The sequence below is a fragment of the Carassius gibelio genome, chromosome B12 (assembly GCF_023724105.1).
Source record: "Carassius gibelio isolate Cgi1373 ecotype wild population from Czech Republic chromosome B12, carGib1.2-hapl.c, whole genome shotgun sequence".
NCBI classification, from domain to species: Eukaryota; Metazoa; Chordata; class Actinopteri; order Cypriniformes; family Cyprinidae; genus Carassius; species Carassius gibelio.
In genome coordinates, this window is record NC_068407.1 from 7,214,740 (window position 1) to 7,230,606 (window position 15,867).

The window sequence follows — 15,867 nt, forward strand, 5'->3', positions numbered from 1 at the left end:
GAGTCACTTAGCATATGCAACTTGTTACAGTCCAGCAAGCTTATTACACACTTTATTGGGGTGTTGCATATGCGAGCTTGTAGAGAGTTCAAGATGCAGCTAATTACCTTTCAAGAGTATTACTTAAAGGCGTAGTTCACCGAAAAGAAAGTTACTGGGATATCTTAGAATAATCTTAATGCAGTTCTTATTCATAAACGGTTAACATGCTTTCAAAAAGCTTGAGAAATGGTATGATCGGATCATTGAGTCAATAATTTCTCTTAAAAGGGTAATTTATGTAATTTGTGTAGATATAACAGTCCTGTTTTTTTCTTGAGAACATCACCTTAGAGCAAAAGCTTGTTAAAAAGCCGCTAGGTTTTTTTTTTTTTTGTGTTTCTAAAATTGGAAATGAGATTCAATTTAAGCATCTCAGAGGCTTCCTAACTCTGGGTTACTAAATTTTAGTGCACTTGTGAATGAAACCAGTCTCATCTTCATTTACCAGAGAGCTTAATGATTTAAACAAGCTCACTGGATTGAAGACCCCAAACCTATTATCAGGAATTGTTTTGCTCACTCCAGCAATTAATCCCTCAACCCTTCTCGCCCTAGGCATAAACTTGCAATTTAAAATCTGTGACTCCTTGATCACAGTAATTTGCTTTCTTCTGTCCGTGGATTTCCTAGACGTGTTTGTTCAACGTATTTGAATGGTAAAATAGTGTAATTCGAAAAGTTTTGTCTTTGGTTCCCTCAGGTGAATGAAAGCAGGTTCAGTGAATTGTGCAGCTCTGGAGGTAACACATGGTGAGTGAGGAGTGTGTCGCACCCAGAGAAATAGAGATGACAGGCTCATTATGGCTCCATGCTGAGGGGAGAGAGTGTAAATAAATCATAAAGCAGAGTAATCACCCCTTGGGGAGCGTGTGATGGCTGAGGGGGAAACAATGATCAATAACCATAATGGTGACGTTCTGCTGTGGGCCCATCACACACCTTCATGCTAATTGGCACTGGTGTTCAGGAAGTTCTGGAAAGTGTGACAACTGCTTTTAATTGGACCTGAGGTAACTATAGGCATTTCATGTGTGGGTGAATTTATGAGCTTATTATATAATGAGTCCCAATTCTTGTCTACAAATGTGTTTTACATATGTTAATTAGTCACTGGATTTGGCATAAAGTATAAATGCCAAAATATGGTTGGGGAGACCAGGGTTTGTTGCCACAAACAGTTTGTCTCAGTAACTTTAGGGTTTTGAGACAAAAGTTCAAAAGCACAAGTTTTCTCTAGCAGCGGTTTTTTATGTTGGATTCAAACACTCTCTCTCAGCTTAAAATGTGTCACTGCCATACATTAAGATAAGATTTAGCTTGTTTATCAACAGATTGCATTGTTTAATAATGCTCTTGTTTTACAGAATATATCAATTATAATTTCTGGTGGCAGTTTAATGTTACCTTTTTCATTTGTTGTATTTCATAAACCTTCAATATAATATACTATAATTATAATTTATTTATAATTGATGTATTTAAATATAAAGTCTATATACTGTATACACAAACAGCTGTTTAAAAGTTTAAGGTCAGTGAGATTTTTGGTCACACTTTATTTAAAGGTCCAATTCTTGCAAATAACAAAGCATTAACTATGACTTTTGAAAAAAACTCATAATTTGCTGCTTATTAATATTTAAAGAAGTTGTTATGTTTATGATTAGGGAAGGGATATGGTCATGCATAATTAGTTTGATGCAGAATTTTTTTTTTAAACAGCCAGTATGTTAATAATAGGTGCTAATAAGCAACTAGTTAATAGTGAGAATTGGTCCGTATACTACATTGATTTAAAAAATTTATAATTTTGTATAGCAAGTAATTCGCTTTTTTTTACAAAAGAATCATGAAAAAGTACCACGGTTTCTACAAAAATATTAAATTGTGCAAATGTCTTTAACATCGTTAATACAAAATGTTTCTTGAACACCAAATTAGCATATTAGATTTCCAAAGGATCAAGTGTCACTAAAGACTGAAAAAATGGCTGCTTTGCCATCACAGGAATAAATTACACTGCAAAATATACTAGTCAACAATTGGAGTGGATCAAAAAGTTGTTCTAAAACCTAAAACCAAAATGCATTCTTGTCTTAGGACAACTTTGATTAACGTTTTTGATCCAGTTCAAATATTGACTACTGTACAAAAAGTAGAGAAAAGTTGTTTTAAATTGTAATAAAACTAAATTAAAAGTAATAAAAGCAGCCTTGTTGAGCAAAATACACTTTTTTCTTACTGACCCCTTAACTTCTAATTGATAGTGTAAACTAGGTCTCCACTAAATATTGTATATTCTTTCTAAATTCAGCACCACCAGAGCATCCATTGCAGTCACTGGCATTTATAATGCCACGTATATATCAAGGTCAGCAGACTGCGGCACTAATGTGGCACTGTGTTTAATATGAAATGCATTGGTCCACTACAACCAGATCGATGTGCTACACCCATTTCTGGAAAAGATAGGTCAAGCCACTGTCTCATCCAGCTGCGATGGTTTCACAATAACTGACTGTACGCCAATGATAACCGAGATCCATATTACTCAATGTACTGTACTGTAATTAACTTTGTTTAAAGGAGAAATAATTGATTGGCACTCCCTAGTCACACAGTGTGTTCATGTGCCTGTGTCCATTATGCCAGGAAACAGACTGCTGCTCTTTGACACCAACTTTCTATTTATCTCTGTCCCTTGTGCTTCATGTCTGTGTATGTGTTTGACTGATTAAACAGCTAATCCTCAATTCACAGCCCACTTAACCCAAAGCACCAGCACCGTTTGCAGGTGGTGAGACAGACTAGAACAGAGACAGGCTTGTTTATGTTACGTCCAGACCGCTTGCAGAGGGAGACTCTCATCTTTCCAAACACTTCATTTGTCTTTCTTTGTTATGGTTGCTGCCAGTGCCGCACACCTTGCATTGCCATCCCTCCGCCCCAAGTCCACTCCCCGTACAGCTCATTACACTGGAGGTCTGGGGGAGGTTAGAGGTGATGTATCATTATTGCTCTCAGAGTTTCTCTGCTGAGTGCCTCCAGCATCTAACGGTTAATGGAGGCCATCGCTTTGTTTCAAGCATTTTATTGTGAATGCTCACAACCAAGACACAGTTTCTGTAGATTCTGGGCTACAGGTTTTTAAATTACAGCAGTTTGTGGAGGAGAGACATTTTTTATTTGCTTTTTGAGTCTGTATATATATATATTTATATGTATATATATATATATATATATATATACTATTATGTATGGAAGCTTATTTCTGCATCAGAATATATATATCTGAATTGGAAGATATAAACTCGCAGTTATGAGTTTTTGAATGTCACAATTAAAACACTATTTCTTAGAATTCTTAGTCTATATCTTAGAATTGTGAGATATAAACACAAAATAGCAAGCAAGATAATAACAATTCAGTTTCTCTTCTCGCAGTACGAGTTTGTACACCGCAATTCCTTTTTTCAATATTCTTAGTTTTTATCACAAATTTGTACTTTATATTTTTTATCCTGCGGTGGAAATAATATTCCAAAGATATGTGCTTAAGGTTATAGGGTCAACATAATTATGTAAGCTCTCAGGTCAGTAAGAGAAAAGTCCTCAGATGTACTGTACTATAGATAGCATTTTATCTCTGTACATGAAGTCTTCTGATGTTCTTCATATCCTCTTATGGCAGCACAGATCATTTCCTCTCTTTGTATTCATATCTGTATTACTCCAGTTATAATTATTTAGCCTTTCTGTCTTAATCTTTCTTTCAGATGTGTGTCACACCATATGTTTTGCCATAGAACTATAAGCTTTGATCATGTTCACCAAATGTTGAATGGAAGCATGTGGTTCCTAATTGGGTTAAAGGAATAGTCACCTAAAACAAAGAACAAGGTTACAAGGAACATTGACTGAAAAGCATCCTAGTAGTGACATAAAAGAGGTCCATATGACTTGTGTTTAAATTTTGAGACAAATTCTTATGTAAAGCTATCTTTTTGCTCCGTTTACCTTTGTTGTTTTTAAAACTCTTTTTGTTTTGTTTTTTTGCATATGTGCAGTGTAACAGGTCATAATGAGCCTTACACCAAACTCTGCTGCAAAGGTTTCTGCATAGACATCCTAAAGAAGCTCTCACGCACCATCAAGTTTTCATACGACCTTTATCTGGTCACAAATGGGAAACATGGCAAGATGGTCCGTGGCATCTGGAATGGCATGATTGGAGAGGTATGAAATGGCACATTTTCTCTCTCTCTCTTTTTCTCACATAAACGCACTCACACTTCAAACATGTCAACAGTTCAGAGCTCATGGGAAATGAGCTAAATTAACATCTGAGAATATAAAAATAAAACCATTTACAGCGTGATACAAAAAATAAATCGGCTTCCTATGACAGTGTCAACGCACTTTTCCTAACATTACTCACACCCTGTTTTCTTTCTGTATTTAACAGATCTCTGAAAACCTCCAATTATTGCAGCTAAAGTTGTTAAGGACATTAATGGAGCATAACTGGTTTTAAAAAACGATCTTGACACATTGCATCCTGTGACCTCCTGCTGCGTGTAGTGTCACTTAATCCGGTGGTTAAGTGTCTTCCGCAGCTGCGGATCACTTCATCGGTTCTCATCACCTGCATCTGCTCAAACGCCGATGAGTTTAAAGATAGCAAACCCTCGCTCCACATACAGGGCTTAAATGCTTTTCACACTGCGTGAGAAATAAATCATTAAATGAGATAAATACTGATTATATAATAGCTACATAGTAATTCCGGACTGACATGACTGTGATATCAGGAATTTTCATTTATGAGGCGGATTGCGGTTGACGGCAAAACAAATCTGTCAACACTAATTTGCGATGCTACAAGTTGTGTGATGACAGGGATAGTGGTTCGTGTCCATTTCTATTCCTTGAAGAAATTGGAACATGGAAAGCACATTTATAGTGGGTATTGACACTGATGTACAAGACAGATAAGACAGAGGCTTTTTCACTCTTATGAGCCAGTATACTTTACATACTTTTTTTTTTTTTGAAAGAATTTTTTTATTCTTACCAAAACTGCATCTGTTTGATCAAATATACAGTAAAAACAGTAATATTATAATAATAAGAAATACAGTAATATTATTACAGTTTAAAATGAAATATTTTATATTTTGATATATTTTAAAATGTAATTTATTCTTTTGATGGCAAAGGCGAATTTCAACCACTGTCTTCACTTTCCCATTCTCCTTCTGATAAAAACATTCTAATATGCTGATTTGGTGCTCAAATTACATTTCTAATTAATATCAAAAAGTGGTTCTGCTTAATACTTTGATCAGCAGAAAGTTCAACAGCATTCATTTGAACTTTTCTAATAATGTAAAATTCTTAAGAACTTTTGATCAGTTTAATGCATCCTTCCATTCTTTTTTTACTGACCCCAAACTATTATATTATATAACATTACATTTTAAGCGGTTTTATTAAATTTACTCCAAATGATCTATTAGAAAGTAAATTGTTTTTACTTGACTTTAATACTGCATGGAGACATTCTCAACATCAAAATATGTCTGCAATATAGTACGTTAAAAGCAGTGGCAAATGAGTATTATGTATGAATAATGAAAAATACATGTATGACCAACTCTTTCCACTGAAATTCTGAAGAATGGACAGTTTACTTTACCATAAGTCCACGGCAGAGTCATTGTAATTGTAAATGGCAGGGAAGAAATAAAGCTGTTGGCCACAAGGTAACGTCAACGTGAGGAATAGTTTTGTCCAGATTTTATTCATACTTAATAGTTGGAATACAGTCTAGACGTACTATCTGTCATATTAACATTGCCTTATTAATAAAGCTTTATTGTTTTCTTTCTGAAAATTGACGAAAGTACTTTATTAACTGTCTAAAAGTAAGTTCTCCATTGAATGTGTAACTTAGTTTTTAATAATCACCCCCAAATTTGTGGGAGACTCCCATCTCACAGTTTACGGAGGCCTCTAAATATAATGGTATGCCACTGGTGACTGCCTAAAGTTTTTACTCGCTTTATCCTTGTTCAAGGTCTTCTACAAGCGTGCAGATATGGCAATTGGCTCGCTTACCATCAATGAAGAGCGATCAGAGATTGTTGACTTTTCAGTGCCGTTCGTGGAGACTGGGATTAGTGTTATGGTGGCCAGAAGCAATGGAACAGTCTCACCTTCTGCCTTCCTGGGTGAGAAGTCATCCTAAGCCATCTATTTCCAAGACCACCTTCATGGTGGGGATGCTTGCAGGCAGTGTTAAATATTTCCTTCCAGTGCTGGTTGTGATTAGATTCCAATTTTTAATTAAATCGAGAATAAAACATTCTCTACTGAATCGCAAACTCTGCACACAAAAAGCATTTAGTCTCTGTTAAACTGATAATTTGTTCATTATTTATGCTGCCTGCACAGCATTTACATTTTACAAGTCAGTTAATCAGATCATTTTTGTATTTTGTCTTGTGTGAACCGAAACGTGTCTTTCTCTGTCTTGCAGAGCCTTACAGTCCAGCCGTGTGGGTTATGATGTTTGTAATGTGCCTGACTGTTGTGGCAGTCACCGTGTTCGTGTTTGAGTACTTCAGCCCTGTCGGCTACAACCGGAGCCTTGTCAGTGCCAAAGGTCAGCCTGGGTTTTCTCTGTATTCTCTCCATCAGACACAAAGCTCTAGGTGAGGAAGAATAGTTGTGGAAGCAGCCTAATCAATCCACATAAACCGAGCTGACAGGGTGTGTACTTGTCTCCTAGTGTAAAAGGTCATTTTTCGGAGGTTTAATTAACGTTTGTCGCTTTGCTAATTTGACTTTGATTGATTGCTTGGCTTTTCTGTGGCTGTGTGTGAGACACAAGAACCACATTAAGAATTGATGTCAAGGTGGAACTAGAAAAGAAAGTTTGCCCATGTGGACTGATCTGAGACTAATTCAATCGAAAGAGACAGAACATCTGTTATATAGGACGTACATATGTGTATTATATAAATCATTCTAATCTGCTGATTTGGCGCTTAAGAAACAATTCTTGTAATCAGTGTTGAAAACAGTTGTGTTGCTTTTTTTTGTGGAATCCATGATATTTTTTTTTAGGATTTTTTGATGAATAGCATTTATTTGAAATAGAAATGTTTTGTCCTATTACTTTTGTTTTATTGCATCCTTGATGAAAACTTTTGACTCTATTTAATTTCATCATATTATTTTATAGTCATATTTTAATGTACCTCTCTTATAGCCCCTGGGGGTCCAACCTTTACCATTGGGAAGTCTGTCTGGCTCCTGTGGGGAATCGTCTTCAACAACTCTGTTCCTATTGAAAACCCCAAAGGCACGACCAGCAAAATTATGGTCCTGGTCTGGGCTTTTTTTGCTGTCATCTTCCTCGCCAGCTACACAGCCAATTTAGCTGCCTTCATGATCCAAGAGCAGTACATTGACACTGTGTCTGGACTTAGTGACAAAAAGGTAAGTGTTATATAATTGTAAATGAGCTGTATGACAGCGAGGCTGTATTTGGATACCTTTTGATGTGTTTTGTGTGTGCAATAGCAAATATGTGCTAAAAAAAGTTCTGAAGGAAAGTTGAAAGGAAAGGACTGGTTACACCTACTATCCATATTTAGTATGTTAAATATTAAACAAGTTTTTAAAATAAGATGTCTTACTGTGATCATTTGTCAACTTTTTATTCCTTGGCGAAGTAATTTTTTTAATTGTTCATAAGCCAATCAATTCATTTTTGTCAAAATATGAGGAAAATTCAGCATCAAGAAAAAAGCTTGATTGAAATCAGTAAATTGGCACCTTTCAAAATTCCAATGTCTCAAAGATAATCTCAGGATCACTAACATTTTTGTTCATTGTTTTTCATAAGAAAACACTATAAGTGACAGAAATCCATAAAATTATGCGAATGAGAATCAGACCTCAAGGAAGAACAACAATAGATTAATCGTTCATAGATTAAAAAACACAAACACAAGCGCCCGGAGCCTTACTAATAGATGCTAGAACCAAAATAATATAGTAGTTTCTGTGTCGTTGAGCATCCTGCCTTCTGACTGCTTAATCTCATGCATTGTAGGCAAGAATTTGAGAAGCTTTGAAGAACAATATAAGTATTGTTTAATATAGTCACTTAGTGTGAATTACCTTATCCCTTTTTTAGTCTAATGTGCATAAATATGAGTGAATTATTGCCAACAGTCCAATTGCATTAATCAGTGAGGAGGAAATATAAGAGCAATAATTCTGATGTCCTTCCCCAAGGTCACTACCACCCAGGCAGTAGGTGATTCTGTGTAAAGTCCATGTAATCTGTGTTGATGTACACTATTAGGGTTAAGCCGCAACCTGCCTCAGCTAAACAACTGAAATGCCATCTATTCCTTTTTGTTTCAGTTTCAAAAACCCCAGGAACATTATCCTCCTTTTCGCTTTGGGACGGTCCCAAACGGCAGCACAGAGAGGAACATTCGAAGCAATTACCCTGACATGCACACCCACATGATAAAATACAACCAGAAGGGAGTGGAAGAAGCTCTCAACAGCCTCAAGACAGGGTGGGCTTCAGCAATTACACTTTATGTGTGTGTGATTGTGTGAAAGAAAAATTAACTCTGGTGATACCATTTACATGGTATTTCAAGAAAACCATGGTAATACCATAGCACGTCAAAAAAAAAAAAAAAAAAACGGTCCTTTTATGTCAGTGAAATGTTTGGTTGATAGTCTAAGATTTATTCCACTGATCATTATAGTCATTATTCATTTAGAAGCAATTTTGTTGGTTATTTTTGAGGTGCAGAGATCTAAGGTCAGTGAAAACAGCCAAGCATTAATAATGTATTGCTCCCCATTTGTCAAGGAAAAGAGGAATATAAATTAACAAGAGCTAATTATTTACTTGACATAATTACGTGTAATTATTAAGCCATTTGCCTTGGGCTCCTTTCTGTCCTCTGTGTAGGAAGTTGGACGCCTTCATATATGATGCAGCAGTTCTTAATTATATGGCTGGCAAGGATGAGGGGTGCAAGCTGGTCACCATTGGTAGTGGGAAGGTGTTTGCTACCACCGGCTACGGCATTGCTCTGCAGAAGGACTCCCGCTGGAAGCGCCCCATAGACCTGGCTCTCCTCCAGTTCCTGGGAGATGGTAAATTGCACTTGGGGGACCGGAACTGGTCCACACTTAATATCCTCTGCCCCAGCATGGAAGCTATCACAATCCCTTCTTACTGTAAAAAAAAAGTGCTAAAAATTGAGAGGTTACATATGAAATGTCAATGCAAGCTACAGACATAAGAGAGCCTCCACTGAACAGTAGAAACAGACTCTGTTTCAAAACCTAGAGAGCTACTTTAACTTGCTGCCAAGTGCATTTTTGTTTATTAAATTGTATTTTATTATTGTTTTTTTTTCATATTTAACACAATGCTTTCTGCAATGGCCTTCACCCTAAAGAGCCCATGCAATATTGCCTTTTTTTTGGAACAGCCAACACTCATGTCTTAACATTATGTCTAGGTAGGCAGCTTACTAGGTTTTGGAGCAGGGGCAAGGCCATATGTGGTTCTTACAGTATCCACTTGTTTCTGGCAATATTCCTGACCCTGTTTCCTTTCATGCAGGGGACACACAGAGACTGGAGACAGTATGGCTGTCTGGAATATGCCAGAATGAGAAAAACGAGGTCATGAGCTCCAAACTAGACATAGACAACATGGCAGGTGTTTTCTACATGTTGCTCGTGGCCATGGGCCTCAGCCTGCTGGTCTTTGCTTGGGAACATTTACTTTACTGGAAACTGAGGCACTCTGTCCACAAGTCTGATCACTTAGACTTCCTGCTGGCTATTAGCAGGGTAAGATTTCATTGTTGATTTATATTTCATTACATTTATTTTTTAGATTCTAACTTGATTCAGTTCCAGTTTTGATTTGGTTTGATTTCGGTTCATTTGAATATATGTCCATTTTGCTTACATACACTACCATTCAAAAGTTTTTGTTTTCAATAAAATATTTTTTTTTTCAAAATAGTTTTTTATTGAGCAAAGATGCATTAAATTGATCAAAAGAAGCAATATGACATTTATAATGTTACAAAAGCTTTCTATTTCAAATTAAACCTGTACTTTTAATTTCTTTACATCAAACATTGATAATCAGAAATGTTTCTTAAATTTAAATGTTTTCTGATAGAAAAAAATGATCTCTCTGCAAATGCTGCAAATTATGAAGGGCAGTGTTTTAGTTTTATTCAAACTAAAAAAAAACTTTAAACAACTCATTAAAAAAACTGACTCATTAGATTAGATTTTCAGAATTGTGCTATTTTTTATACAGGCAAAATATATATATATATATATATATATATATATATATACTTCGCTACACTCAACTGATTGTTCTCTCACAAAATCATCTAGTATATATATATTATTATAATGGAGAAAAATACCTCAGTGACATGAATGAATTCACAAAATAACATTTCACTGTAGGAATCCACAATCCCTGTTCACTGGACATTATGATACTTTACATTTCAGGGCATATACAGCTGCTTTAATGGCGTCGAAGATATTGGCAGATCTACCAGCATACAGAATCCAGACATCACAGCCAATTACGCCCAGGCCAACATGCTGAAAATGCTGCAGACAGCCAAGGACATTGTCTCCTCAGCCAAAGTGGAAAACTCATTGGATAACGCCACCAAGACCATTGAGAACTGGAGTCGACACAGTGGCAGCCTGCCAGCGCGTATACCATTGGTGACCACGACTGAAAAACTTCCTGGTCACTTCTCTTACATCACTAATGTCACAGAGAACCACATACCTCACATGCAGCGTTCCATAACTCCACCTTTCACGCAACACACCAACATTTCTAGCCCACCACCAATGGTAAACCAGAGAGTCTTAACGCGGCCCACTCCACTTCGCTACACGCTTCCTGCCAGGACTAGGGGTCTCTATGACGGTATGCTTCCTGTGTCCAGTCTGAGCACACCTCATCTAGCCATGCATGATCCTCCATCCAACCTGGCCCATCCTGGTTCTTCCTTTGTCCCGTATAGAGACATCTACTCCGAACACCACAAGCCTTGTCACAGCGATTTTTCAGATGCGGTCAGGCGGAAAAAGAGACCCCAGAATCTCTTGGTAGAGTCCATGGATCTGAGGGGGCTTCATGATTATAAAAACCAATCAACATGTCATAACGAAGCAAACAGTTTTGCTGAAAACCACCTGACTTCATCCTTCAGGGAAAATCCTTTTGGAGCCGCAGACACAGCTTGTAATACCTGCGTCAAAACATACTTCGACCCCACATTTGATGACATACCTCTGATAGGGAAAAGGAAGCTTCATCGTAGACCTTCATTCCTGAAAGCCACTTGGGGTCCCGACAGAGTTCGGTTCCCAGGTGACAGACCCACTGCCACAGCTTCCCCACAAGTAACTATACCCGACCTGTTCCCTTGCGTGGACGTACATGGACGGGTGAGGAACACCCTGTGTTACACCCAACCAATGGATCACAACTACCTTCACGCCTTCCGGCGAAACCCCAGGAAAAGTCAGAAGCTCAGACACAGCCAGTCCACAAGGCTTCCCTCCTACAAAGAAGCGATTTTCCACAACGTGGCAGCTGTCAGAAGGGCATCCAGTTTGGTACATAGACCCTACTCCTACCCAGAGCTGCCAGTCTACCAGAGCCCACTGTCATATGGACCTGCTGAATTATGCAACATCTTCCCATGCATGGGACATCCCAGTGACAGTGTATATGGAGGGTATAGGGCACCCACACACCAACAGAATGACCATCTAGTGCCTGTTCCAGGCAGCAGGGTGGTTCATAGCAGTCCTGTTGTGCCCATGACATGGGGCAGAATTTCCAGTCTGGAATCAGAGGTTTGAACTTCTTCCATGTGCCAATTAGAAACTATTTGGCCTACGAGCTTCTACTGACCAATAAAATGACTTCGCCTTTAACTTGAGCAGAAACACAAACCATGTTACTGGTTTCCGTTTTTCTTTCTTTTTTTAAATTTATTTAAGATTTAATTTTTTAAAGTGCAATAATGTAATAACTGAAGAACGTATTTGAGGAAATAGACAAATCCATTCTAAATTTTGAATGGATGAATGAATGGACATGTAGAACTGTAAATGATTAGCCGTTCTTATCTCCTTAGTCCACAAAATACAACATATTGCTACCGTACTGACTGGATGAAATATTTTTTTCTTCAAAGATTGTAGGAGAGATACTAAACTATATGAAGTGTTCATTTTGAAGTACATTTGGTATTATACACTATGTAATTCTCTATGATACTGAATTTTGTAAACACTTTAGACATAGTGTCCGATATTTTTTATTTTAACAGCAGGGCTATATAAGTGGATTTTTCAGGCTCTAACGTTCCCTTTCTGTCTCTCGTTCAATGTCCAATCTCCTCTCGCTCTCTCTCTCTCTGCTGTGAGCGGGCTTTTGAAGAAGAGCAAATTGAATGGTACTCTAATATTAGCATCATCAAGGATCTTCACACTTTAATAAATCACAAAGGACCATCAGTTAGTCCTTTGTAACTGCTGTCTTCTTTAGATGGCTGACGGATATAACTCTTTGAACACTGCCTTTTATATGCAGAGCCATGGCGTATTTTTAACAGGGATTGGCTGTTTGCAGTTGTGACACGACGGAAAGACACATTACTTTAATAATATCCGCACACAAAAAAAGTCTGCTGCCTGTCACCCATAAGATCAGGTTTAGGGCAGTTTCGCTGTTGGCGATGGACCACTGCTATCAAGTCTGTTTGACCTGCATACTGAACCTCACATACCCACGAGGAAATCTGTCTGTGCCTCAAAATAAACTTGCAATGCTCCAGAGTGTGAAAGAGCGAGAGAAGGATGGCGCAACGGATGGAAAAGAAGAGAAACAACAAGGAAATGAGAAACCACACTTCCTTCAGTTGGGATTTAAGCTACAATATCTGAATGTTTATGAGCTCATGAGGCTCATTTGAGGTTGTCATAAGAGTCTCATTAAAGCAACTCTGTGGAGTGATTATACAGGAGGACATGTTACCAAAAAGTGTCCTTTACTCTAGGATTTCATTATGTCGGCTGTCTCCACCGCACGGCATTCTCGCGACGCACAAGGTGACCTAGGCTGGGGTAATTATGCTGTAAGGCTTTTGTTATCTCCTGATAAGGAGCCTTCTTTTCGAGCAGCGAGTCGCGAGCAGCGATTGAGAATCTAAACATCGAGAAACTTTACATTTTTTCATCACAAGCTTTTCTTTTGTTATTGCCGTATTACAGTTCACAGTGCGGCAACAGTGATTCAATCTTCAATACTGCCAGCATGCACAGATAGATTTATGTACAGCAGGATAATTGTACTTCTTTCATGATGTTTCTGCCAGTTCTGTGACATCATAAAAGAGGCCTGCTGCAGAACGACACACGTTTCATTTAAAAAAAAAAAAAAAAAAAAAGAGAGGCGGGCTTAAGCCATCATCATCATCATCCAAGCAAAGTCTTATTTCTCTGTGTTCCTGAAAAGCACATTATTGAATGATCTTGCAAGTTGATGAATGATTCAACACATGCATATAAAAACATCAAGGGAGGCTAGGGGTCGTCCTCTGGTTGAAATAAGCAGCAATATATCAACGCCACAGGTAGCTGTGGTGAAAAATGAAATGCATTTAAGAGTCAAGGGGGCCTGGTCTCATCCAGCCATGAAAAAGATGGAATGGAATGACTAGGCGGACGTGTGTTTTCGAAACATTAATAATTCACATGTTCATTTGAATGTGTTTGATCATTTTAAGGATTTGTTTGCCATTAAGCCCCCTTGGAATCATCCATAGCATCTATTTCTACTCAAGTAATAATAAGAGTGGTATTTTTATGATTTTATTGTAGACACTACACTGAATAAGAAATAACTGAAAATTTTTCAGATACTGCTAGTAAATTTTACAAATATTTACCAAGTAACAAATTAAAGAAATAGTTCACCTAAAATGAAAATATGCTGAAACTTTACTTACCCTCAGGTCATCTGAGATGATTGATACTTGATGTTTCTTCATTGAAACAGATTTGGAGAAATTTGGCATGAAATCATTTGGATCCTCTGCAGTGAATGGGTGCCATCAGAATAAGAATATAAACAGTTGATTAAAAAACATCAAAATAATCTACTAATAATCAACACATCTCCCGTCCAAGTGAAAAGCTGAATTTTTGCAAAAAAATTTTTTAGACATTTTTAATGTTAAACCATTGCTACTGGCTCAAATGTGTCCTCTATCCATAATATTGCTTTCACCAGTGAAACAAATAAATACAAATCTATCCCCTGTTGTGCTCTCACAACAAAATCCTATGACATATTTGTTTAGATCTGTTTTCCTTGTAAATGGTCGTTGATCTTTGCATATTCCTCTCCTGATTCAGACGAGATGACTCATATTTGAATCTAAAGTAACAGTAAGTTAAAAATGTCTTAATCGTGCATTTGTTTATTGAAAATATGCAGCTTTTTGCTTAACAAGACTGGAGAAGAATATTGATAACTTGTGGATTATTGTGATGTTTTTATCTGCTGTGTGGACTCTTATTCTGACGGCACCCATTCACTGCAGTGGATCTATTGGTGAGCAAGTGATGTACAGTAATGCTTACCATGATGTAATTAGATTTTTTTTTTCCTTGGGTGAACTATTTCTTAAAAATGTGATATTTTGAAGTAGATAAACTGAAATAGTATTTTCCCGACCCCCAATAATCTGTATTTATAACTATTTACAGTATATTATCACAGTGGCATTATTGAAAGAAAAAGGAAAAGACTGTACAGAAGGGGAAAAGAAAATGCACACATTTACAGACACACTCACAATAAAACAATTACTCACACCTGCACTGTCACGCCTTCATATCATTGCATTTCTCTGAAGCATCATTTCAGGGTTGCAAATTGTCCCAGATGCTGCTGGTCACCTTGAGCCAAGGGCTTCACAGCCTGGCGGGAGAGGGAGAAAGGCGATGAAGAAAGACACCACAGAGAGGCTGGCAGTCTGAAATTCCATCAATTAACAACTGAACAGGCTAATAAACACGTATCTTAACTCGCTGCCTGCCTGCAAACAACAATGACTAACTGAAAATGTATATCCGTTGTTATACTCTGTATTCTGTTGCAAGCCTATCAGTGCGGTACTGAATGAAAGGTGTAAGTTAATGTAAGTCGACACAATCACAAGTACATTGTCTGCACTGAGCATATCCAAATCAAATGAGGTGATTTTATCAAGTTGCTAGCACAATGTTAATTAACCTATGAGTATTACGTGTACTATACTGTTCTGTCTGTTTTATCGCATCGAAGAGTAGCAGTGATATCAGGAATCCAGGGTCTGTCCTAATCTATCAAATCTATAATTGAAGAGCTGTAACTAAACGTTGCACATTAAAGATAATTAATCCAAAAAATATAGTGTTATTAATTTGAATCACTACGTGGAAATGGGTTCCAACAGTGTTTGTGTGTGTGTGTGTGTGTGTGTGTGTGTGTGTGTGTGTGTGTATATATATATATATATATATATATATATATATATATATATATATATATTTCAAGTGTTTCTAGTTGAGCTGGTTGCTGGTTATTGCAATGGTTTGTATAAGTTTACATGTGTCCATTTAAATTGGGTCTAGCTCTACAAATGTTTTGTCTTAACT

General features: G+C 37.2%; 1 protein-coding gene across 1 annotated transcript in view; it reads left to right on the forward strand.

The window, feature by feature from the left end:
* LOC127968775 (glutamate receptor ionotropic, NMDA 2C-like) overlaps positions 1 to 15,617 on the forward strand; it is a 43,719-nt gene extending 28,102 nt beyond the window's left edge. Inside the window, exons 6-13 of the mRNA XM_052570110.1 lie at positions 4,110 to 4,278; positions 6,122 to 6,275; positions 6,584 to 6,709; positions 7,319 to 7,548; positions 8,485 to 8,645; positions 9,053 to 9,240; positions 9,716 to 9,948; positions 10,639 to 15,617. Coding sequence (XP_052426070.1) covers positions 4,110 to 4,278; positions 6,122 to 6,275; positions 6,584 to 6,709; positions 7,319 to 7,548; positions 8,485 to 8,645; positions 9,053 to 9,240; positions 9,716 to 9,948; positions 10,639 to 12,018 — 2,641 coding nt within the window. The 3' untranslated portion in view covers positions 12,019 to 15,617. The remainder of the gene's footprint in view (positions 1 to 4,109; positions 4,279 to 6,121; positions 6,276 to 6,583; positions 6,710 to 7,318; positions 7,549 to 8,484; positions 8,646 to 9,052; positions 9,241 to 9,715; positions 9,949 to 10,638) is intronic.
* The last annotated feature ends 250 nt before the right edge of the window (positions 15,618 to 15,867 follow it).